The 23,220-nt window shown below is 35.7% G+C and overlaps 1 protein-coding gene across 2 annotated transcripts in view; it reads left to right on the top strand.

The window, feature by feature from the left end:
- The window catches only part of LOC116412753 (B-cell receptor CD22-like), a 517,626-nt gene that overhangs the window by 486,404 nt on the left and 8,002 nt on the right, over nt 1-23,220 (top strand). For both annotated transcript variants that reach the window (XM_052891825.1, XM_052891826.1), the window contains 10 exons: nt 4,674-4,818; nt 6,567-6,697; nt 7,282-7,435; nt 9,092-9,186; nt 16,242-16,335; nt 17,387-17,500; nt 18,923-19,035; nt 19,482-19,665; nt 22,028-22,156; nt 23,006-23,095. In XM_052891825.1, coding sequence (XP_052747785.1) covers nt 4,674-4,818; nt 6,567-6,697; nt 7,282-7,435; nt 9,092-9,186; nt 16,242-16,335; nt 17,387-17,500; nt 18,923-19,035; nt 19,482-19,665; nt 22,028-22,156; nt 23,006-23,095 — 1,249 coding nt within the window. The remainder of the gene's footprint in view (nt 1-4,673; nt 4,819-6,566; nt 6,698-7,281; nt 7,436-9,091; nt 9,187-16,241; nt 16,336-17,386; nt 17,501-18,922; nt 19,036-19,481; nt 19,666-22,027; nt 22,157-23,005; nt 23,096-23,220) is intronic.

Below are 23,220 nucleotides of genomic sequence, written 5' to 3'. Positions count from 1 at the left end.
AGCGTACGGCCCGTCTGATGGTTACCGTAACCTATGTACGTCTGTAACACCAGGGATGTCATGCGCGCGTTGGCGACCCTTAAGAAACCTTAATATGCCCTTTTTTGAAGAACCCCATGCTATATTCTCTAAGGAAAGCCTCGGCAGCAAAATCATTTTACAAGGTTTTTTTATACAACTTAGAATGGCAAACAAGCTGACGGCCCACCTGATGGAAAGTGGTAACCGTCGCCTATAGACATGAGCAGTACCATAGACATAACAGAGTATACTGTTTCGCCCATGATACCCCCTATGCATTGCCATTCCTGTGGACTCAGGTGTTATTCCTCTGTACCCTGTAAATTCACCGAATCCATCAAACCGAAACACAGCCATGTAAACACAACTGCATCACGATAGAAACACGAATGGAACAGAGGTACCCAAGCAATCGACTTTTTGAAGAACCCCATGCTATATTCTCTGAGGAAAGCCTCGGCAGCAAAATCATTTTACAACGTATTCGCGGGAAGAAGCTCCTCTGGATATTTTTTACGGAAGATCTGTAGAATTTGTACTAGATGGAGCGCGCCGTTTGCAAGTCATCGAAATCTCGACGGACAGATATTACAATTGCATTCGTATATACGGACCCGGACGTCCAATTAGCTATAGGTACGTAACGGAACAGTCATTGTTGTGGCTATAATACGCTCCAGCGGCCGCCCGTGTCAATTCTATTCCCAATAACTGATAAATTATCTATATATACATACATATATACATATATATATATATATATATATATATATATATATATATATATATATATATATATATATATATATATATATATATATATATATGACTGTTACGTTATTATACAGAGAGTATCCCTGTATATTCATTTTAGGTGGTTAATTTTTAATTAACATAATATAATAAGTAAAACATGCCATGGCGGTGTAGTGCGTCTGGCATGTTTGCAGAGAACAGGGTTAATGATTTTTTTTGCTATTTGACGTATTTATAAGGAAAAATTTCATAAAATATTAATGACAATAAGTAATCATATTGTAAAGACTGTATTCCTCACTGCATACCTGACGACAAAAGATTTTATAATGAAATAATTTATATTATAATAGTATTTTATAATTAATGTATATTTTAAAAATAATAATAATAGTTTGTTTAATTAATAATGTAATTGTAAACTATGGGTATATACCTGAAAATAAAGAGATTTATTTATTAAAATTATTATTATAAATTTTATCAAAAATATAATTAATATTCTTCGAAACCCCCAGTCTCCTAACTACTTAAGCAGCAAATTCCAGCACCTTTTTGAAACTCACGATCGTAACCTTCGTTCCAGTAATACTCTCCAATTATCTTTCCCCTCTCACCGTACTGGTTTCGCTTCAAATTCTTTTCTCTTACATTCTTCACGGCTCTGGAACGAGGTTCCTGATACCATTATGAGACTACCGACTAAACCGTCTTCCAAAAAAAAAACGTTCATGCTCACTTTTTTACTTTATCCGAGCAGTAAGTACTTTATATTATTCTCAATTTCGTGTATAATATAGTATATGTCATATATGTGTAAGTATATTTGTTATTTATATATATTTATTCGTTTATATATGTAATTTTAGTATGTATGTATATCAATAATTACTAATACCGCATTCGAGTATTCTGACACTTCCCTAAGGTTGACTGGGAGAGAATGCTTTTAGCATTAAGTCCGCCATGTACACATATATCGTCATAGTCGTAGAATACTGACGGATCTGACAAAGATTAAATATACATATCCGTCAGTATTCTACGACTATGACGATATGTACTAATGAATAAATAAATACATATATGGTTTATTCTTATACATATGTATTACTGTTAGATTATTATACAGAGAGCGTCTCTGTGTGCTCCTCTTAAGTGATTAATTTGGAATTGACAATTATAATAAGTAGTAATAAATTTTATCAAAAATATAATTAGGCCGTGTGGTCCCAGCATAGAATAGGCCATCCCTTCCTTTCCCGTGGATGTCGTAAGAGCCGACTAACGGAGGGCGAGGGATGGGTAACAGCATACATATCAGGTGGAATGCCGTGTGGTCCCGACATAGAATGAGCCACTCCTTCCTTTCCTCTATCGTAAAGGGCGACTAAGGAAATTTAATGGTCGAGGAAAGGGCAGCAGCGTCTCAGAACATAGTCAATGCCTTTTTTTTTATACAACATAGAATGGCAAACAAGCTTACGGCCCACCTGATGTAAAGTGGTAACTGTCACCTATAGACATGAGCAGTACCATGGACATAACAGAGTATACTGTTTCGCCCATGATACCCCCCATGCGTTGCCATTCCTGAGGACTCAGGTGTTATTCCTCTGTACCCTGTAAATTCACGCCATATCCTAATCCTTCTGGGAAAGGCTTATATTCATCAGTGGATAGTTAACAGCTGAAATAATAGGAGATATTTAAAAAAAAAAATATGTATGAAGCAACTACCGACAGAAACCCTTGCAGGGAAGGCCTACGTTTAGCAGTGGACAGTTATCGTCTAATACGACGATTAAAACAGACTACTCTTGTGTCAGCCATTTACTGTTCTTTGCTGAACACATCCTCCCACATAAGGGCGGTTTTGATATACCAAAGCAGACCATACTTATGACTAATGGCCATACTAATGATTTCGGATTCACCCTGTATATCCTTAGGAGTTTCTTTTTTAACCGTGAATTTTTCGACCTTATATATTGGCGACTGTTTCATATCAGTTGTCGTACCGCGACCGTTCCTGTAATATATCTCCGTATGTATGTAAATGTACAGCGATTCCCTCCAGATATTTCAGGTTAAGGCATTCTGTTTCCGATATTGCGCAATTTATGAGTTATGACGCATTATGTGGGGTCTCACTGTGAGCGGAGTCTGATTTTATTCATACCTACTATCTAGTTTAAACATGTATATGCCTTTAAGAGCATTAATAACTTTAGCCTATTGAGATGTAATTATAATCTAAAAGTAATATTCTAAAAGCTAATTGTCAATCATTCATTTAGTTAATTGATGCACTTGGTCAAAAAATAATAAGAAATAAAAATGATAAGCCGGTAAAATTGTTATCGCTGCCGCTGGCCGTGCGAGAACAGTAAGCGGGGCGCCGGAGGTGAGGTTCGCAGGAAAAACTATATAAACGTGCGCTAAGAAATTGCTAAATAGGCCGTCCTTTTTAAAATTAGTGCAGTACTTTCACACACGTCAAAATACCATATTGTATAAAAAAAGTTGTTATAAATAATATACATACCAAGTTGTATAAAAAAAAAATATAAAAAAATAACTTTACTAAAATGTGTTGGACATTTTAAAAGTTACACAAAGAAATATTGCACCCGTGCGAAGCCAAGGCGGGTCTCTAGTTTTTTTTTAACGGATGATAATGAAACGGTAACCCTACCTGCGCTAACGGTATACGCTGGCGGGGCACCAGTGAGAGATGATAGGTGAGAATGAAAAAGCAGGTCAATTAGCCCATCGTAATTAATACACCTGGAATTTCCAGAGGAACCACGGGGATATCGACTTGGTTGGGTATATTGCTAGCAATAGGGCCATTACTAACAATCCCTTCCCCAAGTTTATAATATTAATAAGGATGGCCCACCGTATCACTAAGCGCTCTCGTCGCGACCATACCCCACACGCCACGCCGTCACGTAGGCCATAGGCGGCGCGGATGCGTTTTATCGGCTAAGTGAAATTATCGCTGATCGCGACGCGGCACGGAGTCGATACATCACAGTTATCGTCCCTTTGTCGTTGGCACACGATTTTCTTATCTATCTTCATACCAGGTCCCTTATGGGGTAGACAGAGAGAAGCGAGTTCCAAAAGTCTTTATTCCTACACAATTTCTTTGCCTCATCTTCTTTTATCTCTTTGTTATCTTATTGAGGGTATCTAGCAGTCTCGATCTTTGGAAGTCACATTGAATAACGCAGCAAGCATTGTCTAGTAGAAATCTTATTAAATGCAAATAGATGGTTTTTTTTCAGTATTGAAGGGTCCCGTGATTGATCATGATCTCAGCTGATTTCACATTTTCACATTTCACATTTGCCTTAAATTAGGGCAGATTATATTTGAATAGAAAACCATAAGTATATGGATAACGTGTCGACAGTAAACCGCCTTCGATATTGTTGGAGGGGTAAGAGATGATAGATGAAGATGAACTCAGAGCAGTCGGCCCATCGTGACGAATTTACCAGGAATTAGCCACGATAGTTTTCAGCGAAAGCAGCGTGGAGGTCGACCTAATTATATTTCTTGCAATGTAGCCGGTTGTCCCCTTTACTAACCCTCTTCCATTGGGGGGAAGGGGTTATTAGTAATGCCAACTACTAGTCCCATTGCTAGCAATATACCCTATCAGGTCGACCTTCACGTGGTCCTCCCTGGAAACCATCGTGTTGAATTCTAAGTGTATTCATCACGATGGGCTAACTGACCTGCCTTTTCATTCTTACCTGTCTTCTCTTATAGATACCCCGCCAGCGTATACCGTAAGCGCAGGCGGGGTTACCATTCCATTATCACCCATTAAAACAAAAACCCCCTCCCGACGCTATAATCTTTATTGTTTATTCCACCAGACATCACAAGACGGGAATGTGACCAGTAGCATCCTGACCTTCGTGCCAGCCATTGCTGATGCTGGCAAGGAGCTGACCTGCCGAGCGGTCCAGCCCTCACTCTCCCGATTGCCTCAAGAAGATGGATGGAAGATGGAGATACAACGTAAGCAGTTTTTTGTCTAACTCCAAAAAAGAGTTTTATTCTTTTCAGGTATGTATATCTGTCACATTCATAACTTTTAAATAAAAAAGAAGTCTTGTCTTTTTAAACCTAAATAAAAGATATGTATTTTTTTTTATTCTAACCGGTTTGTTTAGTGTTTTGGGTCTAGCTTTTCTAAAATACTATATATAAATATGGTCCGACTATTTTGGAGGGCAAGGGATTGTTAGTAATGGAGACTGAGAATCCCATTGCTAACAATATACCCAACCAGGTCGACCTCCGCGCGGTTCTCCCTGGAAACTATCATGGTTAATTCCTGATGAATTCATCATGATGGGCTAACTGGCCTGTTTTCATTCTCATCTATCACCCTTCACTGGTGCTCCGCCAGCGTATCCCGTTAGCGCAGGCGGGGTTACCATACCATTTTCACCCATAAAAAAAAAAAAAATAGTCCGACTATATATACTCGTAGATAAAGTTTTACTATATCTGTCAGTTTTTAAATTTTATTAGCGGAAAGAAAAATTAGAATTTTCTACACTATTGTTCCGTGCGAAACCGGGGTAGGTCACTAGTAACGAAATAAAACGAAACATCAAAAGTATGATTAGGTACAAAACAATTGCACAGTCATTAGCTCTTTCAAAACGTACTTTTTTAGTTTTTTTGCATAATTTCACACTTCTTCTCACATCATAACAATCCTGGTAAGCCGTTAGTTTATGGGGACACTAATGCCCAGTTTACACTATTCAAGTTGTTACGTTTATTTTAGTTTGTTATTGTTGTTAGCGAACTTTGTTTTCTGCGTGTAAACAACTATTTAAGAGGCAAGTTTGCCGTTAAGATATTAAGTATATAATATGTAGTCTATTTCTTAATTAACTAAACCAAATATTATACTTACTCGTGTAAAGAGTGCTCCAAGCAAATGATAAATTCATCTATCGATAGATACGTTATCACTATTGCATATATATAAGAGAGAACAAAACTGTTACGTCTTTCTTTTTTTACTACTATCCCGTACCGTACCGTACCGTGCCGTGCCGAACCGTACCGTACCGTACCGTACTCTCTATTACATTAACATAGTAACAAAATAAAGACAGAATACAGATATTTTCTGTTCCTTATGGCAGTCTATCGAAGAGACCTATGTTCAGCAATGGACAGATAACGGCTGCGATGATGATGATGATGATGATGATGATAAGAGAAATTTTGAAATTTTAAATCATAATTTTTCTTATTCAAATTCTTCACTTCTTGTTTTCCAACCAAAATACTGGACCGATTTTAATAAAATTTCTACGAGACCAATCTGAACGTATATCCTTTCAAATAAAAATAAGGAATAATACAAATCAGTTCATAAATGACGGAGTTATATTACACACATAAAAAAAGTGTACAATAGAATTGAGAACTTCCTTCTTTTTTGAAGTCGGTAAAAAATCATTGTAATTCTATATAAGTCTATTGAACTCTTCTTTGCATAATGGTGGAAATTTCCATCATAACATTGAATGCCCAAAAATTATATAAAGGAACTATTTCACTTTAAGTTGATCGTGTCTGGATACCTTTTTAATGTCTATTGCAGAAAAAAAACCACAGCTGTCAAATTTATTTTTTAACCATTTTTCCTTTAATTTTGAACATGAATTATATCACCTTGATTTATTTCACCAATAAAAAAAATCATGCAAATTATAGTAACGATTATAATTCTTTGCCAGATCTGCCAGTAGTAAAATTGGAGCTTGGAGCGAACCTGGACGCAACCAAGGTGGTGGAAGGATCCGATGTATACCTGGACTGCAGGGTGAAGGCGAACCCGTGGCATAATCATGTCTACTTCATGCACAATGTTAGTATTCTTTTTTAATAATTGATATGGTAAACTCGCTTGCGCTATCGGTATATGCTATCAGGGCACCAGTGAGGCACCTATGATAGTAGGTGACCCCCTCCTACTCCTTCCTTTCCCATGGGTATCGTAAGAAGCGACTAAGGAAGAGCAAGGGATGGGTAGTAGCATCCCTTTTAAAACATCTCTAAAGCCTAACCGCGGTTGTCAGTGCGCCTGCCAAGCGTGGCAACTACTGGCCAATCCCCCCAAGTGGAGTGCTTATGTTCAGCAGTAAACAGGATAGAAAGGTTGATATGATGATGATGATGAGTAGATAATAAAAAAATAAAAAAAAAGTATTTTAAAATAAAAAAATATTTTAAAAAAGTAAGTTCATAAAAGTATTTTACAGTAAACAGAAAAAGTATGAAGGAATGAAATAATAAATGATAATTGTCCAAAAATTATAAAAGTAATAAATATAATTGGTAATTGGGCGTCAAATAACAAAAAAATGTGATCAATTAACAAAAAAAAAAAATGGTCAATTGGTAATATTAGTAAGATCAACTACTTTACTAAATTGTACTCTATCTTTGCAGGGTGTAGTAGTGAAACCAGGACCTGGTGTCTTGCTCGCGAATCAGAGTCTAGTCTTGCAACGCGTCTCCCGAAGAGCAGCTGGCGCTTATGTCTGCTCAGCCAGGAACAGTTTAGGGGAAGGCTCCAGCGACAGTCTCGTTTTGGATGTTAAATGTAAGTAAAACAGCGTCATATTTATTTTTTTATTTGTTTTTAATTTATTTTAATATTACATCTGAAATCAACAGCTTATATCTTTAATAATTAAAAATATTACATCTACACCGTACATTAGCCAATTGCAGATTCCCAATTTGTATACCAGACAATGTTATGCTTATTTTTGAAGGGTAGGTTAAATTAAAATCTATGGAGATATTTATTTGAAACGTCGCATCACTGGCAATTCAGCAATAATTAGTGTAAGAATAAAAGTGTGTGTTAGTTGTGTGTGTAATATTTTTTTAATGGATGAAAATGGAATGGTAAACCCGCCTGCGCTATCGGTACACGCTGGCGGGGCACCAGTGAGAGATGATAGGTGAGGGTGAAAGCAGGTCAATTAGCCCCTCGTGAAGAAATTCATGAAAATTAACCACGACGGTTTCCAGGGGGAACCGCGTGGAGGTCGACCTGATAGAGACCATTGCTAGCAATGGAACTGTTAGATCCCATTACTAACAATCCCTTTTCCCCCTGTGTGTAGTGTTGCGTGAATGTTATTTACAAAGAAACAAAATGTCGTGTGGCGTAAAAATTGGCAGGCGTTCCACAAGGAACGATTCTTGGTCCAATTGTCTATATTCAACTTACATACTAGCTCCTTATATCGCCTACCCTGAATATTTTTCTCAAAAAACGTTGATGGTAAACCTACAAGATTTTGAGCATCTCCTAGCAACTTGAAAGTTGAATACACAGTGTATCTTACTAGTACTAGTATAATAAAATTGATGATGTACATTGGACATCGCCGTGTAGGTCCCGATATAGAATGGATCACCCCTTTCTTTCCCGTGGGTGTCGAAGAGGCGACTAAGGAAGGGCGAGGGATGGGCAGCAACGTCCCTCTTAAAACATCTTTAACTGCTAACTACTAACTGCGGTTGCCAGCCCGCCTGCCAAGCGTGACAACTATTGGCAAAACTCCCCGTATAGGGTAGACTTACGTTCATCAGTAAACAGTAAACGGCTGAAATAATAGGAGATATTAAAAAAAATTATGTATGTAGCCTAATAAGACTTTAAAACTAAGACAATATTTTTTTAAAATTTTGTCTCTCTGACTGTATGTTTGTTCCGATATCACGCAAAAATTATTGCACCAAATTGAAGCCGAAATCAACAGTTGTGTTCCTGTAGGTGTAACGTAAAATATAGTGCATTTTTTATTTTTATATGCCATCCAAAAAATAGCCCATTTTATTGGTTTCCTATTCCTAAAATCCACACGTACGACGTAGCGGACAAAAAGGTAGAAAATTAATAAAAAAAATATGCAGATATAATTGAAATGCGCAGATTTAATAAAAAAAGACAAAATATATTTTTATAAAAGCATAACAATATTACACAGTTTATCCATTAAAAATAGTTAGAGAAAGAAAGGAACAGCACTAACAATATTCATAAACAGTGCAGCCAATATATGAGTTTAAACAATTGCCACAGATAATGTTAATTATTGTGTTACACTGCATAGATAAGTAAAAAAAAAATAATAACATGTAAATTGTCAACGATAGAGGACTAATAATGAATGAATAATGCTTTTATTATTTAGAATTCTTTCTGTATTTTTATAGCAAATTTTGATATAATTTATTTCAGACTCGCCTACCTGCAAGTCCACACAGCCGTTGGTGTTAAGGGCAGCCAGAGGAGAAGTGGTCGAGATTGAGTGCGAGGTGGACGCCAACCCTAAGGTAATTTAATAATAATAATTATTATTATTATAGATTTTTATCCACTTCAGTGGTCCCCAAGGGTAAAAGCCTCCTCCATCTTTTTCCACTTCTCCTTATCTGTAGCAATATTTGTCCAGTTTTTTTCCTGCTGGACCACGCCATTTTGTTGTTTGGAGAGTCCACCTTTTATCTTTGTACCTCACTATATGACCTGCCCATCTCCACTTCTGTTTCATACTATACTGAAGAGCATCTTTTATTTTGGTTTTCTTCCTAATATCAGTGTTTCTTATTTTCTGTATTTTTCTTAATTTAATAATTAAATTTAATAATTAAGTACATCTAAATATTACACTTTTTATATAGTTTTCAGTGTTTTAATTGAGCAAAGAATATAAAGTTAATATTTCAGTTGGTCAGGAGTACTTTTAAATGAATTACTAAAAGGTCAAAAAATAAAAATATACGTTTTGTTAAATGTAAATTAAAGTATTTTTTGAAGTAAGTAGAACAATGCTTGCTGAATAAACTGTTATTTATTTGTTTTGTATTTTAAACGAGTCTTATGGAAGAGATCAATCCAATGTCAGTCAGATTCATGTTATGAGCTTTCCGATCTATAAATAAGGGTAATAACCACGAGCCTACGTCGAAATTTAAATACAATATTAATAAAAATGTAAAAAGACTGTATCTGTACATGGAATATATTATGAAAACAACGGATGTGAAGAGTCTTAGTAAGAGCATACATACATACATATCTGTGACACCTGTCTCCCATTAGGGAGACTTACTAAAAGCGATAGAACATAAAACAATATTTAAAAAAAAAATGTTTGTCTATCCATCTGTATCCGATATCTCGTAAAAACCACTGCACCAACCATCTATTTCAGTGGATTTCCTATTTTTTAAATCCACGCTTACGAAGTAACCCACTTCATAGTAATAACATATAATAATATATGTTTATCTCTCTCTCTGTCTCTCTCTCTCTTTAGTCGTACACTCTTGACAGAGTGGTCATGGTTTTTATGATGACAGTGCATTGTCGATGAGGCCCTCCTTCGCGACTGAGGTCCTCGCAATGCGTCTCCATCTACTTCTGCTCACAGCTGAGCGAGAGCATTCCACAAGATTCCACAATTTTTACCAGAGGAAGACTTTGTACAAAAGTCGATTGCTTGGGTACCTCTGTCCCATTCGTGTTTCAACCGAGAAGCAGCTGTGTTTACATGGCTGTGTTTCGGTTTCAAGGGTGGGATATGGCGTGAATTTACTGGGTACAGAGGAGTAACACCTGAGTCCTCAGGAATGGCAACGCATGTGGGGTATCATGGGCGAAACAGTATACTCTGTTATATCCATGGTACTGCTTATGTCTATAGACGACGGTTAACACTTTCCATCAGGTAGGCCGTCAGCTTGTTTACCATTCTAAGTTGTATAAAAAAAAGTGCATACGGGTAAACGTTTATATACACAATACATAAACCTGTTATCGGACATTGACTTCTGTCTACTGTTTTATTCTCCATACATTTTCCTATCTTTAATTTCGATATTCTAGTAAAACAAATTACGTATAGAGGTACCTTATCGACTCTTGATACGTGATTATCATCCTTATTCCATTTATTATACGGTTCTAATTTAAATATTCTACCGTGAGTTGGATATTAAATTTATTACTTAGTTACAAACTCATATTTTACGAATAGTTCTCTACAGTATTACGATTAATCGGTAAATCGAATTCATTTATCGGTAATATTTCAAACTATCGATGCTTTATTAAACATATTTCAGGATTATCTCCGGTTAGATTTGGTTGGGTTTAAATGGATTATAGTTGACAAATCTGGGAACTTTTCGCATGGATTGAGGTCGTGTCAGTCTCGATTACAACCGACTTCAAAGAAGAAGTTCTCAACTAGATTATACATACTGTCGACGACATATTATACATACTGACGGCCCACCTGATGGAAAGCGGCAACCGTCGCCTATAGACATGAGCAGTACCATGGACATAACAGAGTATACTGTTTCGCCCATGATACCCCACATTCGTTGCCATTCCTGAGGACTCAGGTGTTATTCCTCTGTATCCTGTAAATTTACTGCAATATCCCATCCATCAAACCGAAACACAACCATGCAAACACAGCTGCTTCACGGTAGAAATACGAATGGGACAGAGATGCCAACGACTTTTGTTTGTCTTCCTCTGGTACAAAATTATTATGAACTAGCGACCTGCCCCGGCTTCGCACGGGTGCAATACTGATACTAAATAGCGCCGCATTATTTGCCTCCCACATTATTTTAACCTATCTCATAGGATTCAGTCAGCGTTTGCAATGTAAGCGCAAAAAAATGTGTTTGTGTACGACATTACATTAGAAACCTCTAAATTTATCAGTGTTTCTCTACAATATTATGCATGTATTATACATATAAACCTTCCTCTCGAATCACTCTATCTATTAACAAAACCGCTTCAAAATCCATTGCGTAGTTTTAAAGATGTAAGCATATATAGGGACGGACAGACAGCAACAGCGACTTTGTTTTATACTATTTTATTAAACGGTTTTATTATTATGAATGAATACAATATGAAATCTGAATATTTTAATTGCACGCAATCAAAATTTGAGTATACTTATATTACGGGACAATTAGCTCGTTCTGCTCGTATTTAATGAGTAGAGAGTGACACAAAGAGCTTCGTCAAGACGTTCGCTTGCTATCTAAATTTAGTATATTATTCCAAGAGTTTTATTAATATTATATTAGATTTATATTTAACCAACTTAGAATGGCAAACAAGCTGACGGTCCACCTGATGGAAAGTGGTAAACGTCGCCTATAGACATGAGCAGTACCATGGACATAACAGAGTGTACTGTTTCACCCATGATACCCTCTATGCGTGGACCTTTGGTTCCCTAACTATGGTTCCCCCCCCCCCTCAAGGTGTGATATATCATGATTTATCACACACTTATTAACTATATGTGTTAACTAAACTATTATGGAGAGGAAGGATTTGGTTTTTTGTTTGTAATGGATAAACTAAAAAAGATAGGTAAGTACTTAAACGATTTAAAAAATTCTTTCACCTATAGAATGAATGAATGAGTATACCTTATTTGCATTTTTTTTTTTGATGGGTGAAAATAGTATGGTAACCCCGCTGCGCTAACCCTGCGCTAACGGAATACATTGGCGGAGCACCAGTGAAGGGTGATAGATGAGAATGAAAACAGGCCAGTTAGCCCATCATGATGAATTCATCAGGAATTAACCATGATAGTTTCCAGGGAGAACCGCGAGGAGGTCGACCTGGTTGGATATATTGCCAGCAATGGGATTCTCAGTCTCCACTACTAACAATCCCTTTCCCCCTACTTTATTTGCATTATACATTTGTATAGGAAATAAGCAAGGCAATTTACAAACACAACGATACAATTGTATAAGTACAGAAGGCGGTCTTATTGCCGAGAGCAATCTTTTCAAGACAACCTTAAAGACAACCTATAGAAGTTAAACAACACAAAAAACCGACAAATTTATTATTTATATAGTTAAACTTTTTGAAAAAAACAGCTGAATTCTTGCCCGTTCTTCGTGGCTGAAATTACGTTCCGAATGGGCGATAATGAAAAAAATTACTATTAAAAAATGTTTAAATCTAAGTTTAGTACTTGAATAAAATTATTTCTATTTTTTTTTCCGTACAAAGCCAGTGCGGGTCGCTGTTAAATAATTTTGTTTCGAATTAAACGTGAATACAACATTGTCACAAGCATTTTCAACTTGAAATTGTTTTGTTCGTACAAACAGCACGTGAAGCGTGGGTACAGTGTTTAAGTGACGTACACAGGAGAGCTGGCTGCCAGCCAAATCCCTACCTGCAATGTGTCTGGCTAAATCAGAGGACTTTCCACACACAGTTAGGGCCGCTCCTGAACGACATCATGCGCGTAATTTAAGCAAACAAGCGCACAGATTTAGTATGTCTATTTATTTATTTTGTGATACATAGCTAACAATGGATGGTAAAACAAGATATGTTCTCCATGATCAACCCCATCTATCGAGATATACAAATTCGCATTTATATAAGAGTAATATATGGTATATTTAAAAAAATTATAAATTTATGGAAATTTATTGCATTTATCTCTAACAAAATCGTCAATTGAATAGTACGTTCTGTTTACTAGGTATTCATACAGTTTAGTTTTGTGTTTTTTTATTTATATGTCATAGCATAAAATAGCAAAAAGTCTGATTTTGACTGAAGTAATGCGCGCAATTTTTGAAATAGACACATAAATATATTTGAATCATACTATTAATATATTAAAGGCAAAAGTTTACAGTTACATAGGATTTTTTAAATATTAATTTACGTGGGTTTTCACCCACTAGCTACAGCTAGTTTAAAAATAATTGTCACTTGCTTTCATGCTTTAGGAGACATGTAAAGCTGTCGTTCGGTAAATCACGTTAGAGACTTTCGTATATAATGGAAGCGACCTTTTATAAATAATTGATAGTAGAAGGTACTTCTCTCATATGAATAGTAGAGCAAAGAAAAATCAGTAGTTCATCATTTTTGAAGTCAAGGAAAGTTTTTTTACACTTATGTTTGTGTTGTTTTCTTAAATTTAATAATGAAATATAAATAAATTTATTAAAATTAAACAACTACTTTCACTAGCTGATATTCGATTTTTTTTAATGTGTAATAATGGAATGAGAACACCGTCTACGCTATCAATGTACGCTGGTATGGCACTAGTGACAGATGATATATGAGGATGAAATCAAACCAGTTGACCTAGCGTATAAAAATACTATATATGTCGCAATGTATTCTCTAATGTTAGTAGTGCTATTGATCTGTATAAGTGACAGTTATCACTTTCCATTAAGTAGGTGGAATATATTACAAATTGTTGGATAAAAAATATAATAATAATATTTTAAAGTATATAATAATCATGTACTTACCTTTTCAATTCATCAATCTATAATTAGCACAGTCTAGAATTAGTTGAATTAAAGTTGCAATATATTTGCACTAACTCTCAGTCTGAAATGGCCCTAACGATTGATTGTTCACGTAACAAAAACTGTCACGTAGAAAAAGTAAACAAACGGTTGACCTGCCCGTTTATATATAGATAAAAGGAACGTTTGTTTTTAAAGAAATAAAACCAATTTCAAAAGACCTTTGAGAGAGACTAGCGAATTACTTCTCAAATACAAAAATAAAAGCCTCTTTTGTTTTCATAAAATTTCTTCTTGATAATATTTTATAAAGATATTACTTTAAAGGTCCAATTAGCACCTTGTACAGTTGTACCTCTGAACATAACAAGGGGTACCAACATCAATTTTAAAATTTTCAACTCTAATTACCTCCCCTTCAGAACCATACATACACCCGTGTTTAATGTAGGGCGAAAGAAATTTTTGGTAGGACAGAAGCCATAATTGACTTCGAAAAAGCGAATCTGTCTAATTTTCTTGGGATCTTTCATTTTGAGGTAGGGCATTGGACCTTTTAAGGTAGGGCATTGCCCTTCAATGCCCCCTCCCCTTAGCTACAGTCATGCTCCTCTTTGTTAGTCAGTTTAAATAATTAAATTTGTTAAATATGCTAGCTAGCTTCAAAACCTCTGTTAAAGCCCATTATCTCTCCTTTTAAGTAACTATTTTTTGCCATGTTCTATCTTCATCTTCCAGTGTCACTCTCTCCTGTTGTATGTGTACTTTTAAGTTTTGTGTATGTTTATGTATGTATTTGTTTATGTATATATATGTATATACATATATATGTATATATCTTTGTATATATTTGTTTATATATAATAGTGCGCCACCTACCCTTTGTTTTTCTTTCTTTTCTCAATGTTCTCTACCCAAAGGTTGTCTGGAAGAGATTGCTTAGCGATAAGGCCGCCTTTTGTATCATTTCTTATTACAGTTAAATGTGTTTACTATTTTATAAATGGTGCAATAAAGTGTACATAAATAAATATGCCAATCTATTTTAAAATTAACGTGGTGAATTCCACAAGAATTAACCACGATGGTTTCCTAGGGGAACCAACTGGAGGTCGACCTAATAGGGTATATTGCTAGCAATGGGGTTGCTAGACTCCTATTACCAACAATTTCCCCAAACCATCATGGTCAGTTCTAGTTAAATTTGTCAAGATGTGCTAACTGACCTGCTTTCACCTGTCACTGATGCCTCGTCAGCGTATGCCGGTAGCACAGGTAGCAGCAGCAGGGTTCATCCGCAGCCCTTTACGGGGCTGCAGGTGCGGGCCTCGAGCTAGAGCTCTTTGCCCAGGCAACACAGGCAGGGTTACCATTCCATTATCATCAATAAAAAATAGACGTTTTGAAGTTCCATTAAAATAATTTGAATTGCCTAATAAGTTTATTCAGCAAATGTTGGTATATTTACAAAGAAGGTTCATACAGAGTAACATAACATGTATAGGAGGTAATGTTTGGCGAAATGGTCCCCTCTCAACGCTATGCTGCAGCCGAAGAGCTACAGCGCTGATTTTCAGCGGAAGCCTTTCTAGTAGAGCTTCATTTAAATTGATATACTCACATAATAATAATTCAAAGATTAACTTAAACAAAAACACGGGGTTTTTATACATTAAGATAATATAGTAAGTATATTTTGAAGGAGACATTGTACAAAAGTCGATTGCTTGGGTACCTCTGTCCCATTTGTGTTTCAACCGTGAAGCAGTTGTGTTTGCATGGCTGTGTTTCGGTTTGAAGGGTGGGATATGGTGTGAATTTACAGGGTACAGAGGAATAACACCTGAGTCCTCAGGAATAGCAACGCATGGGGGGTATCATGGGCGAAACAGTATACTCTGTTATGTCCATGGTACTGCTCATGTCTATAGGCGACAGTTACCATTTTCCATCAGGTGGGCCGTCAGCTTGTTTGCCATTCTAAGTTGTATAAAAAAATATGTATTTTTTACTATCATTTTGATTTTTTTTTCCAACAGGAGTCAATGGCATATCACTGGTGGTTCAACAGCTCTGCTCATATCAAACACGAGTTGACTAATTCGCCAATCACGTCATCACAGAATGCGCCCAGTAAGTATATGAATCCTATGGTCCCGGCATAGTAAGGGCTACTACTTCTTTACCAGTGGGTGTCGTAAGAGACAAGTAAGGGATAGGATATAGAATAGTCGAGGAATGGTAAGTAATGGAGTAGTATTCCTCTTAAAATATCACCAAAACCTAACTGCAGTTATCACCAACCAAGTGGGGCAATTGCTTTCAAACCCCTTTTATGGGGAAATTGTGACTGATACAATAAAATAAAATGTATATATTCCAAAATAACCGTGTAGGACCCGGTATAAAACAAGCCACCCCTTAATTTCTCGTGGGTGTCGTAGGAGGTAACTAAGTGAATGGTCGAGGGATGGGCAGCAGCGTCCCTCTTAAAACATAACCAATGCCTAACTGCTAAGTACTAACAATGCTTCTCTTATCTATATCTCTTATATATATATATATATATATATATATATATATATATATATATATATATATATATATATATATATATATATATATATATAACACTGTACAAGCAAAATTTAATGATGAATAGCTAAGCTGGCTAACGCCAAGAAGTAACAAAAACAGTTTCTCATCCTTACTAATACCAGATTACTATTACCAGAGGGAGACTTTGTACAAAAGTCGATTGCTTGGGTACCTCTGTTCCATTCGTGTTTCTACCGTGAAGCAGTTATATTTACATGGCTGTGTTTCAGTTTGAAGGGTGGGATATGGCAGTGAATTTACAGGGTACAGAGGAATAACACCTAAGTCCTCAGGAATGGCAACGCATGGGGGGTATCATGGGCGAAACAGTACACTCTGTTAGTACTCTGTCCATGGTACTGCTCATGTCTATAGGCGACGGTTATCACTTTCCATCAGGTGGGCCGTTAGCTTGTTTGCCATTTTAAGTTGTATAAAAAAAAAAATTAAAAAACTTTGTTTGTCTTAGCCTTCTTAACGACTCAACCAATCTTTATAAAATTATGTATACAGGTAGCATGCAGTCAGTTGGAAAAGAGCAATTGAAGCCTCAAACATTGCTGTTAACATATTGTTATTTCAACAGGTACATTTATGTATATGGTGAACACATCATCGGACTATGGGTGGGTCCAGTGCACCAGTATCAACACAGTCGGACCACAGAGCAAGCCGTGTCTCTTCCATATATTGCCCGCTGGTATGTTTTTTTTTTTTTTTAATGGATGATAGTGGAATGGTAATCCCGCTTTCGCTATCGGTATACAATGGCGGAGCATCAGTGAGCGATGATAGGTGAGGACGAAGCAGGCCAGTTAGCCCACTGTGACTAATCTAACAATAAATCAATCATGATGGTTTCCAGGGGAAACCACGAGGAGGTCGACCTGACAGGGTATATTGCTAGCAATAGGGCTACTAATCTCCATTACTAAGGACGTTTCATATAATAAAATCGAATATGCCAAAAGCATATACTGAACCGATTTTAATTATTGCTTTTTTTAAGTTTAGTTTTTACATCGATTCGCTTTCGCACTAATTTTGTTTCAATTTTAAGTCAATTGTAAAAAAAATATTAAATTATTTAGGCAATTTATTACCAGAGGGAGACTTTGTATAAAATTCGCTTGTATGGGTACGTCTTTCCCGTTCGTGTCTCTACCGTGAAGCAGTAGTATTTACATGGCTATGTTTTAAAAACGTAGAATATGGCAGTGAATTTACAGGGTACAGAGGTATAACACCTTAGTCCTCAGGAATGGAAACACATGAAGGATATCATGGGCGACACAGTATACTCTTATATCCATATTACTGTTCATCATGTCTACAAACAAACGGTTACCACTTTCAATCAGGTGGACCGTTAGCTTGTTTGCCATTTTAAATTGCATCAAAAAAAAAAAAACTGCATTACACATACATTAACGTCTTGTATGTAAGAGTACATAATTTCATAAATATTCAAAACATGCATTAATTAGTTGTCGAGACCTAATAAAAATACAAACCTTGCCTAGTTAATCGTTGATCTAGACGAAGCTTGCATTTTTTATTGCGCGTACATACTTTGTTGAAAGTTTTTTTTTTACTTTGTAAGAATAAATAAAATATGTATATAGAAAGCACAAGCGTTGTTCTATTACATTAGCATAGAAAAACATGCAAATAAGTACTTATGCCTTTAGTAAGATTTTCCATAAAAAATACTTCCTTGAATTGTGACTAAATCAGTTATTTTGTACTGTATGTCATTTTAGAAGAAAAATAATAATCTAAATAGGTTTATTAATAATATATGAGGTAACAAACATAAGTAAATAAAATTGTGTTGTGTAAAAAAAAATATATTATAGAAAATAGTTCTCTATTCACATAAAAAAAAAGTTGTTAATCAAATTTACTTGCAACACTGAATAAATGGCGCGCTTTGTTTTGCATTAAAAAAAAAAACTTGTTTTGGCTGATCGTTTTTAGCCCCTTTTTTGATATTCTTGAGGATTTAAACGTAAGACGTATTACTAATACTGAAAGTGCGAAATAATCTAAATCTTTCCTATAAAAAACCGCTATTGTAGCTAGATAGTTTTCGCGCCATTATTCTTCTTTTTTTTTCCAGACAAGCCATCAACGGTAAAGGCGTGCGAGATAACCAACGTGACGTATGACTCGCTAACCCTGAACTGCACGCCTGGACACGACGGCGGAATTCGACAGTCGTTTTTGCTACAAGTGAGTTTTTTTTTTTACAAAGGAACTCGCAAAGAAGCTTCGGTAACAATAAGATAATGCTTTATTTTATATATATAATGAAAATCTTAGATTATTAAACCTCAAAAACGGGTCAACTTTTTGTCAGCTAATTGTCGTATTAGCTGTCAAATTATTTACATTATTAAAATTTTATTGAATCTGAGTGTTTTATTTTCTGGGCCGTGTGGTCCCAGCACATAATTAGAGGTCGTAAGATGCGACTAAGGGAACTTAATGATCGAGGGATAGGCAGCAGCGTCCCTCTTAAAACATCACCAAAGTCTAACTGCAGTTGCCAATCTGCCTGCCAAGCGTGGCAAAACCATCCAAGGTTAAATACATACCTCCCATTTGTGTTCAACAATGGACAGTTAGTGGCTGATATAGTGTAGATATTTATTTTACATTTTTTTTAATACGTATAGGTGTTCGATATGACAACCGGCCTGCTACTGAGGAATATCAGCAACGATGAACCAGAGTTCGAAGTGTCCGGTCTCGCGGCTAGCAACGCTCTAGCGGTGTCCGTCAGAGCGTACAACAAGAAGGGGTCAAGTGAGCCCCTGACATTAACGTCGAGCTTACTGAAATACCCCCAGCGGCACACAGGTTAGTGTTACCATATATTTTATGTATGTTTTTTTTTAAGTTTCTTACTTCATAACTCCGTCAGTTCTAAACCGTTCTAATTCTTTATTTAAAAGTATAAACTTATATGATTTTATCAAAATCGATTCCGCAGTTTAGTTTTTAATTCAAAGTAACTGGTTATGTCGTAGTTAAAGTCGGTTTTTTACAGTACACAATCTTTGTTTTGACTTAAATCTATTAGAAATGTAGTTTTTATTGCTTCTTAGAATAAGGATTTGTATGTAATATCAAATAGGAATTTTTATTTTAGAAATATCTACCTTTAAAATAAATATTTCAATTTAATTAAATATAATTTAATCGGCGTAACAATGTTTATTTGTAATGTTATCCATTGTACTACGTTTCACTGTACGAGGTCGCCACTCGAGAACCTCTCTTTCCCGTTCTGTATGATCACTTAATTATTTAATTTGAACGTCTCTCTTCACTTGTAATTATTATTAACAACAAAATAGCTCAGTAACATCGACGTTTAAAACTTAAAAAACAAGAGTTTTGCCCCGTCCGGAACTCTGTGAAACAGATACAAATCATATTATACGTCAAAATAAAGTTGTAATTTGTTTGTCGCGCAAAAACAAAGTACTTCCTGATTTACTGTACTTTTGAAAGGAAAGTATTATAACTTTTGGAAAAGTTCTCGGAATGTTTTTAACACTTTCAATCATAGAAAGTTGTTAATACTGAAATGAGCTCGCACGGCTGTGTTCCAGTTTGTAGAGTAACGTATAGCAGTGAATTTACTGCATACTATTTGTGTAGCAAATTTAATTTAAATCTATCCAACCGTATAAACGTGTTTGCGTAATAAATATTAAATTAATTATGAGAAAGATAAAGAAATAGTTTTATTTAAGTCAACTTAGATTTAAGCATTTTTGAATGGTCATTTCTTTTCATTATCGAAAATAAAATTTAATAAATAAAAAAATAAAATAAATAATGGATTTTTGTGAATACAAACTAAAATATAATATATATATATATTTTTTTTTTGGCATTTCCTATTTAAGAGCTCTTGTCGGTGGAGCTCTTGCCGCTCACTACGATCTTCAGCGAGTCTCTTAACCTCTTGATACGACACGACACTAACTCCTTCCTTGATCTGCTTGATGTAACTATGTCTCGGTCTCCCTCTTCCCCTCCTTCCTTCTATCTTACCTTCTATTATAATGTATGAACATTATATTAACATTAGTTCGTCGTGTCGTATCAAGTGTCCCAACATTTTCTCCGTTCTAACTTCATACATCTAAATATATATGTATTTAAAAAACGAACAGAGTTCATGCCTCCGGTTAAACTGTTTTTAATTGCTCTTCTCCATCCAAAGGTTGCCTGGAAGAGATCGTTCTTAGCGATAAGGCCGCCCATTGTTTTCTCATTGTGATTATTTCTTGTAATTGTTTATATTTATAATAAGTTTACTATTGTAATCTTTTGGAGGAAACAATAAAGAGTATCTATTTATATACAGAAGTCTAGCTATAGAACGTCTGAATGTCCAAGCGCTTTTCTAATATTTCCCGTTCATTAGTAAAATGTGAAATTTTGTATTAATGTTTATTAGGCTAGAGTAATATGAATACTGATCCGATATCTATATATTGGGTTCCCCTGTACATTGATGGCGGAAAAAAGGTCGCCACCCATGTCTATATCGCCCATATCGGTCGGATATCTATTTTCGAATGTGTTAAAAGTCTGTTAATTAAATTATTTTATTGGATAACAGACTTAAAATATTCGTTATTGGACCAGTATATAGATATTGTAACTGAAATAAATAGATATTACTATATATTACTCATCCCAAATGTTTATTACCTATATTGTAAAAAAGCAACATACAATTTCCAATTATAAACAATTAAAATTTGTGTACCACAAAAACCGCACTCAATTGTGACAATACCAGTTATTTAGATCTTTAAACTAAACTGCTGAACCGATTTTGATAAAATTTCTATGACACCAATCTGTAAATATATCCCTTCACATAAAAAAAAAGAATTTTGCAAATCGGTTTAGAACTAACGGAGTTATGTTACCTCATAAACCAATAACCGAATTGAGAACGTTATTTTTGAATTCGATTGAAAATACAGCCAATTTCAGTCGCTTAGCTTGGTAAAGGAAAAAGAATTTTTAAAATCCCCTATATTTTTTTTTAAATTTATTCATTACAAAGAAACATTCAAATCTTTCCTCTTGATATTATTAGTTTTATACTAGCTATTTCCCTAAGGGAGCCTCCCTTAGGGAGGAGAGGAGAGGAGGAGGAGGCTGGTGTCTGATAATGTTACCTCGGTTCCAGCCCAAGTGCCTGTGAAAGTGGAGCTGACGACAGTTCTGATAGTGGTGCTGGCTGCAGTGGGAGTTATAGCCACTATGACGGCTATATCGGCCGCGGTGTTTTGCTGTAGATACTGCAGTAAAAAAGACAGTGAGTAACCCTTTCCTTACGCCGTGTGGTCCAGCCATAGAATGGACCACCCATTCCTTTCTCGTGGGTGTCGTAAGAGACGACTAAGGAAACATGATTGTTGAGGGATGGACAGCAGCGTCCCTCTTTAAACATCACCAAAGTCTACGTTTGTTAAATATAGTAACTACTGGCAGAACCCCCCTTAAGGGGGAAGCCTAAGTTCAACAGATAACGGTCAATATAATAATAATAAACCTTTCCTTTGTCCAGTGAGTAATTTTTCTTTTCTTTTACTTTGTTGGCATATATGTGTCTATTTATTGGTTTAATTTAATACACAATAACATTGTACGTACATTTGGTAGATTTTTTTTTATATATACAATTTAGAATGGCAAACAAGCTGACGGTACACCTGATGGAAAGTGGTAACCGTCGCCTATACACATGAGCAGTACCATGGACATAACAGAGTATACTGTTTCGCCCATGATACCCCCCATGCGTTACCATTCCTGAGGACTCAGGTGTCATTCCTCTGTACCCAGTAAATTCACGCCATATCCTACAAACCGAAACACAGCCATGCAAACACAGCTACTTCACGGTTGAAACACGAATGGGACAGAGGTACTCAAGCAATCGACTTTTGTACAAAGTCTCCCTCTGGCATACTTAACACCGGATTATGTTCTCTACCAGTCAATCACTGGGAAAACAGGGAAATAGATCCTGCATTGAAGAATTAAGGAAATGTAAACTAATATTTAGCATATTTATACATCATCATCATCATCAACATCTACATTACTGTTTTTATTTGCCCTTTAAATATTAGGAATACAAATTAATATTAATTTCTCACAGATAAGAACGAAAAAGTCAAACGGCGTCAAGACGAGACTTCCAATATACCACTTACGGGTACGAAGGAGTCGGAAAGCGTGGATAGTCTTGGTAAGTTTTGTTTTTTTTCTCCAATCATCCCACAGCTGGGTATAGATCTTCTTTTTGTCTCGCTTCTTAGAACGGTCCCGTGAATATTTTACAAAATTTTATCAGTCACGCCTGAATGATTTTTT

Source organism: Galleria mellonella, unplaced genomic scaffold, assembly GCF_026898425.1.
Source record: "Galleria mellonella isolate WM207_F2 unplaced genomic scaffold, CSIRO_AGI_GalMel_v1 utg146, whole genome shotgun sequence".
NCBI lineage: Eukaryota > Metazoa > Arthropoda > Insecta > Lepidoptera > Pyralidae > Galleria > Galleria mellonella.
The sequence above is the reverse complement of the archived record's forward strand: the minus strand, read 5'-3'. Positions and strand labels throughout refer to the sequence as shown.